The sequence below is a fragment of the Artemia franciscana genome, chromosome 5 (genome assembly GCF_032884065.1).
Source record: "Artemia franciscana chromosome 5, ASM3288406v1, whole genome shotgun sequence".
Classification (NCBI taxonomy): domain Eukaryota; kingdom Metazoa; phylum Arthropoda; class Branchiopoda; order Anostraca; family Artemiidae; genus Artemia; species Artemia franciscana.
This window is the reverse complement of record NC_088867.1, coordinates 49,815,478-49,826,160: the sequence shown is the minus strand read 5'-3', so window position 1 is coordinate 49,826,160 and position 10,683 is coordinate 49,815,478. Positions and strand designations below refer to the sequence as shown.

The following is a 10,683-nucleotide window of genomic DNA, read 5'->3' as shown; positions in this document are numbered from 1 at the left end:
GCGTCATTGGGGGTGGGGACTGGAAATTTTAGAAAATACTTAAAGCGGAGAGATCAGGATGAAACTGGATGGGAAGAATAAAAACCTGTCTAAGATACGTGACTGACATAATCGGACCGGATCTGCTTTCTTTGGTGGAGTGGGGGGGCGGTATTTGGAAAAAATGAGGTATTTGTAACTTACGAGAAGGTGACCAGATCTTAATGAAATTTGACATTTAGAAGGATCTTGTACTTTAAAGCTCTAATTTTAAATTCCGACCAGATAATGTGACATTGGAGGTAGTTGGAGGGGGAAACCGGAATTCTTGGAAAACATGAAAATTGGTGTATTTTTATCTTACGAATAGGTGATCGGATCTTAAGAAGGAATTCATGTCTCAGAGCTCTTATTTCAAATCCCGACCAGATCTTTTGACATTGGGGGGAGTTGGAGGGGGAAATCTTGGAAAACACTTGGAGCGGAGGAATCGGGATGAAACTTGGTGGATAGAATAAGCAAATGTCCTTGATACGTGATTGACGTAACCGTACCGGATTTGCTCTCTTTGGCGGGGTAGGGGGGGAGCGGTTCAGTGATTTGGCGAGTTCAGTGCTTTTGGACGTGCTAGGACGATGAAAACTGGTAGGTGTGTCAGAGACCTGCATAAATTGACTTGATAAAGTCGTTTTCCCAGATTCGATCATCTGGGGGGCTAAAGGGAGAGGAAAGATTAGAAAAAATTAGGCATTTATAACCTACGAGTGGGTGATCGGATCTTAATGAATATTGATATTTAGAAGGACATCGTGACTCAGAGCTCTTATTTTAAATCCTGACCGGCATTAAACCTCTGATTTTCCTTTTAAATCAATCTATTGATTCTTAAAATTTTGCTAGAGCTCATACCATATGAGCTCTTGGCTCTTAGCTCTTCTTGCCTCGTCACAAGTGCCATATGAGCTCTTAGCTCTTGTTGTTTGTGGATGGAGCCAAACGAAAGATTTTTTTTTAAATTCTGATCGAAAAAAAATTGATGCAGTTTATTTCAAGGTGATGGCCACCAATGTTTCCACTTCTACGGATTTTTCCATATATCTATAAAATTATATGTCTGTCTTCGGACGAAAGAACGCAGTTACTTAGTTTACAGAAGGTATACCGAAATCCTATTAAAAATGTCCTATTTTCCCCCTTTTATAATATTTTTCTTAAATCACCTGAGAATTCTGCTACAAATTACAATTTTTGGTTCGACGCAGATGCGTCGTATTTTATGTAATAATATCTACGACTCCTTTCGTCTATGGTATTTGTATTGGTTCTTCTTGTTTTCAAGAAACAAAACTGGTACTAGGCTCAAGTTCTTCATTGCGTGGAACTACGATCATCATCGGTATGAATAATATATTCAAATCAGAATATAAATGTTTATTTTTTTTTCAATTACTTGTTTTCACAGCATATTAATGCAAAAGTAACCCTCAAAAGTAGTTTTGCAACGGAGTCTTTTTACTCTTAACTGATCAAACCTTTTTTTGTCTGCTGGTTACTGATTTTCCTGAATATCTTTTATTGCTTCTGTCAACCAAACTACTGAAGAAAACTAACGTCATGTTGATGTTTTAAGTTTAACCAAGCTGCAAAAAAAAACAGTCTCTTTGATTTACATAAATCCCAAAATTATTTGACTTTGTCCTAAGTTAAAAATCTCTCCAGTCTGTACGTGAAGGTTTTTCGACCGTGTAGATTCATATGCACATAGAAGTTAAAATTCTTCAGATAACTTTGCTCGAACTTGTTTGGTCGTGTTATATTTTGACGAAAATTGGCCGAGATTTCTTTTTATTAGCGTTAAATCTTTTGAGTTCGTACGTAAAATATTTTTAAAGATGAACTATCAATTTAAGGAAAACACAAAAAGGAATGTGGATAAGACCCTTACAGAAAAAAAAAATGAGAACCTTACTGGCCAGCAAATGAGAAAAGCCTCGAATCTTGGTAAAATTACAATCTTGCACCTGTAAGCAATTACGATAAAACAAGCTGCCCGATTTTGTTTCATGTTGACCATGAGATTTCTTGTCTTTCTAGCGGCTTAAGGGCTGGACTTACGTAGCTTTTTCGGTGCTGATTTGCATAGAGAACGGCGACAATTTGAGCTTGAAATATTTTTGGTTTTCGGTACCGACTTACAAAAATGGTGCCAAATTTAATCCTGATCATAAAAAATAGATCTCCTCAATCCTTTCTCCTCTTTAGCAGAAAAATCATAGAAACTAAACAATAATAATTAAATATTTAAAATAAAAAACGTTATAATGAAATAATGAGCGAATTAAAATTTTATAATTTTTTTTTTAATGAAACGGAAATTTAAAAAGACTAAAAATTGTAACAATTAATAAATTATTAACCTGCAATTGAGTAACGGGCACTGTTTTTGTACTACTATCATTTGCCTACTGATCTGCTGAAATCGATGCCCGAGAAAAGTTACGTGTGTCTTGCCCTTTACTGAATCCAAAAGTCTATATACGTGATTTTCTACGGAAAACCTTCTTAAGGATTACATCAAAATAGAAGAAGAAACATTTGTGGCAACGCTGACAGAAAAAAGCAAAAACATTCAAATATTTGCTGTGCTGAGAAGTAATTTTGATCCATCTTAGAATGGGATCCAAAAGTACTTATAGCCCTTTCTTGTTTTTGATTATCAGTTCTCAATCTTTTCCTTGCTTAAACCTTGTTAAGGATGTAATCTTTCATATAGCGTAGATCAAGGTCTACTCTTTTGAAGAGCTCCTAAATTATTAGAAGAAATGATTAATAATCCCATATTGATAGCTTGAAAGGCAGTAGTACCACATGAGAAATGGGTGGAAGAATTACACTTTAGTTACTTTTGGTTTTCTTGGAAAGGGGTTAGGTTAGGAAAATGAAACTTTCAGGGATGGGTCTACAGGCTAAAGTATGCCCTGGATAGGCATTTTGGTAAATGTTCAGTTTTTTCACAAGCTGTCTAAAGTGCGTATTACTGCATATAGCAAGATTCTGATGATTATATTGTTTCTTTGTCATTATTAGAGAAGTGCATCCATTTTTTAGCTTTCTAAAATCCCCCTCCAACAAGACTAAGAATGTGTAAAGTGGGCACAGCAGGGCAAGGTATGTATTCTATATTTATGTAAAATTCTAGTTGATTGACTTTTGGCTATCTTGGAAAGGGGTTGGTTTAGGAAAATGGAACTTTCAGGGATGGGTCTAAAGGCCAAAGTATGGGTCAATGTTGGTATTACCTGAACAATTGTTTTCAGTCATGAAACTATTGTTAATAGATGCATTTTGACTTTTTGAACATCTTTTCTCTCTTGCAAAACTACCACAAACTCACCATTATGGAGTTATTCCAGCCCAAATAATTCTTGTATTTACACATATAGAATTATAATCATTTCTGTTTTCATTGACCAAGTATTTGAAATGGCAAATCTGTAATAGTTTAGAAACAAATTTGGGCTATATATTTGCACATTAGGGGGGGGGGAGGGTAAAGCATAGCATATATTAAATACATAAACTAACCGTTGCTGTATTTAATATATGCTTTACTCCCCCCCCTAATGTGCAAATATATAATAACTCCATAACAGTGAGTTTGCAGTAGTTTTGCAAGAGAGAAAAGACATTCAAGAGAGAAAAATCAAAATGCATCTATTAACAATAGTTTCATGACCAAAAACAATTGTTCATATAATACCAATATTGACCAAAGTATGTCCTGGGAAGGTATTTTGAAGTAACCACCTCCACTCCTCCCTCTAGAGGGCCCTGAAATTTGCCTACATGATAGGTCTATTACCTATTGAAATTTTGACAAAACAAAATCTTACCTCAATTTTCAGTTACCAGTTGCCTTTTCTCTACCTTTAGTTCTGAAAATACAATTCCTGTTATTTGAGTAGAATTCTGAGCCATATCAATGTTTTTTTTTTTTTAATTTAGAAAATGTATTTGCATAGCCTATCTTTAAAACCTTATAAATTGGGATTGAGCAAAGTTGTGAAGCTGAAAACAATTTTGTTGTACTTCATTCAAGCAGAATATCTATTTTGCAAGGTTTCACTTTTATAACACACATATTTTTAAAGGTCATCAAAGGTCAGGGCCCTCTAGAGGGGGAAGGAGTATTTTACCCTATATTTATTCAACAAAGAGTAATAAAAAAAACCCAAAGAGGTTTATTAAATAAATATAGAATGACCTTGCCCTACTGCCTGCAGGGATCAAGGACTAATATGCTTTGCTCTATAGGTAATGTTACCTGTAATCAAGCCCACTTTACATGTTTTTAGTTTGCTTCATGGAGAAGGAGGGTCAACCAGAAATGAATATGCTCCTAGAATTGGCATTTCTAAGTACTGTAGTATAGAAACTATCCTGCTTCATGGTATAGTTTCCAGTTTAGACAGCTTGTAGTGAAACTAAACATCTACTGGTGTTTTGAAGTACCTACCTCCACTCCTTCTCCCTCTAAGATGGTCCTGAAATTTGCCTAAATTAAAGATCTATAGGGATTGAAATTTTGAAAAAACACATTTTACCTTAGTTTTCAGTTTTTAGTTTTTTTTGCTTGCTTTAGTTCTGAAAATGCAGCTCCTGTTGTTTGAGTAGAATTTTAAGATGTATCAATAGTTTTTTTTTCTAATTTAGGAACTGTATTTGCATATCTTTAAAACCTTACAAATTGGGATTGAGCAAAGTTGTGAAGCTGAAAACAATTTTGTTATACTCCATTTAAGCAAAAGATCTATTTTACAGGGTTTCGTTTATATAACACTCAAATTAATAAAGGTCAGGACCCTCTTGAGAGAGAAGGAGTAGAGGTTGGTACTTCAATACCTTCTTGGGATGTACTTTAGTCTGTAGACCCATCCCTAAAAGTTTTATTTTTCCTAACCTAACCCCTTTTGAAGATAGCCAAAAGTAGAATTTCACTGAGAGAACTTCTGAAGGAAGCACTGTAAAGAAAAGATTAGCTCTAATTTTAGCCATATAATCTTTAATTTTATGCTCTTTATGATGTTTTTAATTGTGTTTGCATTAAGTGGTCTTTGCTCTAATAGTCCAAGACATAACCCTAGGCTGTATGCAAAACTAAAGATTAAAAGTGATAAAATTTTAATGCTATAATGTGCAGTGAGTTTCAATTAGGCTAATAACATTTTTATCCATGCTTTTAACTCATTTTTGATGATGTAGTTTTATTTGATTTTGTAGTCTATGAAACAAAGCTATCAGATTTGAAAATCATTCAAGCCTACTCAAAACCACTTAATTTATCTTACCATTTTTTGCCACCCCAAAAAAGCACCAGGTAAATATTTAGTTTTTCCACTCTCCAAAAGGAAACATGCAAGACAGACTAAAGTGGTACCATTAGATTTGTTACTTTATATTAAACTGTTTATAATATATTGGTTGCTTTTGTGACAATGTTAAACACTGCCTCTCACCCACCCTATTAGGGTAAAGGCACTGATGTTACAACAGAGCAGTGTTGGAACCACTGTCAAAATTTTCCTTCAAAACAAGATAACTCCATCTCTTGAAGCTGTTGTTATATTTTGACAATGTGAAACATGGACACTATATCTAATACACCCAGATAAGAAAAGAATATTCAATTCAATCAGTCTCCTGTTTTCTACACAAAATGAGCTCCCAACAATTTTTTTTCTATGTAATGTTCAAACTGTCATTACTTGTTTTGGTGTTTATTTTGCCAAAAAAGCTGGGATCAGCACCAATATGTTGAGATCTATCTGATCTTCTTGAAAATGTAGCAACATTAGCTTTTTCTTGATAAAATTAAATTAAATTGGCAGTGAATATAATATTGACAAAACTGTGTTCCAAGTGTTGAAAATTCTTGTCTGATGTATTGGAATACCAGGCCAATTTAAAATGTTCCTTCAGTCAATTTCAAACATAGATATTAGCTTCTATCACAAGATTCATTTCTTTTGAGAATATCTTGCAGTAACCTTGTTAAAAATTTTGACAGACAGCAACAGGCCCTATCAAAATATAGGTGACTCTGTCATAACTTCACTGAATATGTAAAACAGATGAGAAACAATTGGTGTTGAAATTCCAGGGTCCTCTGATGAAGACATAGCTGTCAAATTCATGGGTATTTTCTCAAGAACAAGATATTTTGATGGTTATTATTTCTAATAATATTTCAGTCAAAAAAATATTATTATTTTTTAATTGTAGTTTTACTGATTTGATGCTAGATTTTCAATTATTTGAGGGACTGCTTCTTGGCTTCATACCATGTTTATATTTTCAAGTATTTAACTTTGTTGATCACATTATCCTAATTTATTTATGACTGAATAACTTTGACGTAGACCCTTTCAAAGTTACTGAATAACTTTGAAGTAGACCCTTGGTATATTTGTGTGAGAAAGTTTAACAAAGAAGGTACAGGAAATACTGCAACTGGCTTTTGATAGGCTAGGTAACCACAACGTATGGTCTGATCATGGCCATATTTTTACTCAATCTGGAACTGAAACTCTGTCATGCCAACTCTGGAGTCATGACAATAACTAATCTGAATGTTGTTGTCTTTTTGTTATAGTAGTTACAAATGTGCTCTTTAGAATTTAGTTCTTTAATAGAAAGTAGGATGATTTATTTATGAATGTTTTCACAATTACTATGGTTAGAAAATAATCATTTTTTGTTAGATAATATTTTGTCAAGTGATGTTGGTAGCCAGTCGGAATTTTTGGATAAATAGCCTACAAGGCTTAGTAAATATGTTGCAGTAGATTCTTGTGGTACATATGCAACATTGAAATAAGGAAAGAGCCATATGACCTAAGTCACATGATTACATTCCATATGATTATTCAATTTTATTCCTATGCTTCAGACAATTTTTCAGTTTTTGGCTTCTACTATCTGAATAGTGTTTTATATGTTTACACCTTAAACACAGTTGAAGAGAAATGAAGAAATAAAGTAAAAAGAATAGGCTTGTTAAATACACTAGGATCTGCCCACAAACATTCCCCAAGTATTTCAACACATGTCTAATTGGTTTCCAACTTACATCAAAACAGGCAATTTTTCTGTTCTGTTGAATTTGTAGGTGAAAACACTCCAATTCCAGAAAATTGGAGTTTTGTAGACTTTTCTTAAAAAATTCAAACTTTTAATCAAACTGTTGGATTCCTAGATGTTTTTCTTACTGAAACCCTTTTCAACCTAAAAGTCTTTAAATTAAGTCTCCCAGAATAGAAAAACTTTTTTTTAACAAAAACTGTTGAGTCATTGCTGCATTTACCCTAGTCCTATAAATAGCTCTAACAATACAGGCTATTACCTTAAACTGTGTATTGGAGCAAGTTAAGGACTTCAATCCTAATTAAGCTCTATGATGAAATTTGTAGGAGTGATTTTTTATCTGGTTGTTTATTACTTCCTGGTTGAGGATTTAACTGCTTCCCAGTTGAACCAAATCTCTTGACATAGGCCTAACCACTCTTTGTCAGTTTTGCACTTAAATGTTTTAGTTGATTCAGCAGACATCATGTCTTCTGAATAGGTTGGCAGCTCTCTGTCTGATGAAGTGGCTTTTTTCTCTAGTAAAACAATGTTGCTTTAAAAGTTTATTTTAATTTCCTCTAGTCATTTGATGCAAGGGAGAGGTAAATAGAGCAAGAAGGGTGTTTTAGATATAAATTTATAGACAAGAATCATATATCCTATATTTAGCACAGGGAGTTGAAGATGATTTAGATGTTCTTCATTTACCAAAAATTACCTTAAATTACATTGTTCAGTGAAATAAGGATTATTCGCTGCAATCTACAGATCATCTTAGTTGCCCTCTGCTCTACATTTTCCATGACTTCTTTATCTTTTTTGAAAGACAGATGATGACCCATTCTTGGTATGGGTGCTGAAATTCATTCTGTCATCAACAATGACTCCAAGATCTCTTTTTTCCGAGGCTCCTGAAAGAAGATTTGCTTGGAAAAAATACTGCCGGTATTGATTATTTTTGCCAAAATGGAGGGCATGACATTTACCAACATTGAAGGAAAGGAGCCATTCATCAGCTTAATTTCTAGGACTTTCAACCATCGATTTTATATCAGAAGCTGTGGTAGTTTCATAATCATCTGCATAAGGAATGAGGATGTTTGATATAAGATTTTGCACCTCCTTTACATAGAAGTTTGAGAGACTTGGTCCAAGAGTAGCACCCTGAGAGAGACCACTCCAAACTACCATTGAATAGGAAAAACCGAGAACACCACCAGAACCAAAAATTCTGATAAAGATCTATAGCTTGAGCTTTCAACTTTGTGATAAGGAACTTGTGGCAAACTTTGTCAAAAGTTTTCGCTTGGTCTAGGAGGATCATGTCAGAGACAAAGTTTTGAAGTTAAAATGTTAATTGGCCTCAAAATGCTGCATTATGGCTTTATTCACTTATCTTTCAAGAACTTAGACAACAACAGAAGTTATGCTGATGAGACAGTAATTTTTTGGTGCAGTCTTTAGGTCTTTTTTTGTAGATTAGAGTGATAAGTGACATTTTCCAATCAGAAGGTAGTTGCCCCTTTTGGAGAGACCAATGGAAGAGTTTGCGTAGGGGAGAGCTAAGGAATTTCTTTGAGAAGCCTGGGATGTTTCCTGTCTGGACCTTTAGACTTATTGACATTAAGTTCATCTAGACTAGCAATAACCACTTGCTCATTAATGGATCCATAAGACTGTTTGGTGAACAAGTAATCAAACTGAGAGTTCAATGCATTAGCCTTGTCAATTGTGATGAATGGGCCACACCATTATATAGAAGGTCATAAACGGTGCTATTGGTAAGGACCCTTAGCAAAAACATGTTTTCAGAAAGACTTGGGATTTTCATTACTATACAAGGTCAGCTTTTCCTAATCAGATTTCAATTTCCTAATAATAGTAGAAACAAGATTTTCATGCCATTGTGTATTTTAGCCTGTTGTCCTTGGTCTTTTGCTGTTTCTATTTTTTCCAGGCTTTGGCTTCTTTGTTAATCAGTTTTTTAACTTTTCTTGTGAGGAATGGAAGTTCTCTAGGTCGCTTTTGAAAGGTAGTATAAGAGTGCTTTTTATTTGCAGACAAGATAATTTCTTTGAAGTTCAACCACAATTCATTTCTATCATTTGTGATGAGGTACGGCCAGTTAGTTGATGAAAGTTCCTGTTCTGTGATTTGATGTCAACAAAAGTAGGAGTGCAGAGGAGAGGTTGAGGATGACTATTCAGAGACAATAAAAACAGGGTATCTAAATGGTCACTTTTGTTAATAGGAGTGAGAAACTCATTTTTAGTATGTGATTCTGGATTACTTAAAATTACAGGGCTCAACAAGGATGGATCCTGGTTACCTCTAAGTCTTGTAAGCTTATCAGTAATTTGGTGAAAAAAAATAATAACAGGACACAAAAAGTGAATTTGTGGTGCCAGTTACTGAATGATCAAGGTCATTAATCCACTGTATTGTGGGAAAGTTGTAGTTGCTGGTAATTATTATATCAGTATGATTATTTAGGAGCAATGAGGAAGCCATTTTTTCAATAATCGTTGTGAGAGCAAATTTGCATTCTTCAAGGCAATGTGAGCTAGGGCTTCAATAAGCTAGATGTAATCAAACAAGAAGAAGAGGCATTGCATATTTCAATCCCACCTAGTGACCGATCAAGGATTTTGAGGTGGGACATTGAGAGTTGAACAAATAAGATGTTATAAATTTTACAGGATTGCTTGCATATTCAAAGGAAAGTAGGGATGAAAGCTTTACATACAGTGCAACAATACATGGCAGCATGGCCTCAAATGTGAAGTTAAGATATGGCGAGGAAAATTTATTTCTTGGCTGGGCAACCCAACATCTTAAGCAAGGCCGATTTAACCTGTAATGTTTCTCTTTTCTATTTCAATAGTTTATTGGAGACCTACAAAAAAAAAGTGACAATAAACATGAGCAAGCAAAGCTCTATGGCAAGTAAAGCTGGGCGTAAACATAATTAAAATAAACAAAATATTTCATAACCTAGGTAAGGTAAGTGGGAGAGTCCCAGAGTGACTTGATAGATAGCATTAGGTAATTATTTTGTGTGCATATTGTTTAAGAGACTAGAGTAACAATCACCAAGGTTCTTTGTATATAGGTCTTCAGCAACTTAACATGAGGATAAAGGGGCATAAGAGCAGCACCACTTTCACTGCAGTGGTAACTTCTTTAAAACAGTTGGAACGTTCAAAGAGAATTGAAAAATTGAAATTATTTTTCTATGTTTCTCTAGGATTAGAGTTGAAGTCTCTTTTGAGCAATAATTATTAATTAGAATTCTTTTGTTTTTCAACTACTTCTAATTCAAAATTCACCCTACACAATTTAACCATAGCTCAGCTTGGGAAGCTCTTGACAGATAAGTAGACTAGCTGACTTTAAAATGGCAGGGCTGATTTTAGGTCTTTTTTTCAAATCAGTTCAATTAAATCACAATTTGGAGCAATTTAAGGATTTCTGTCCTTGTAATGCTCTGTAATGACTTCTATATTTTGCATGTCTGGTTGGCAACCCAAAAAATTGCAAACTTGGCATTTTGCTAAGAAACCATAATTATTCTGGTGG

At 34.3% G+C, this 10,683-nt stretch overlaps 1 protein-coding gene across 4 annotated transcripts in view; it reads left to right on the top strand.

Annotated features, from left to right (window-relative positions):
* The first annotated feature begins 2,585 nt into the window (after positions 1–2,585).
* The window catches only part of LOC136027541 (anaphase-promoting complex subunit 1-like), a 255,997-nt gene continuing 247,899 nt past the window's right edge, over positions 2,586–10,683 (top strand). For 2 of the 4 annotated variants that reach the window (XM_065704890.1, XM_065704889.1), the window contains exon 1: positions 2,586–2,665. In XM_065704890.1, coding sequence (XP_065560962.1) covers positions 2,653–2,665 — 13 coding nt within the window. In that variant the 5' untranslated portion in view covers positions 2,586–2,652. Of the gene's footprint in view, positions 2,666–9,183; positions 9,328–10,683 lie in introns of those variants that run through there. The other 2 variants (XM_065704892.1, XM_065704891.1) reach the window with 2 other exon arrangements.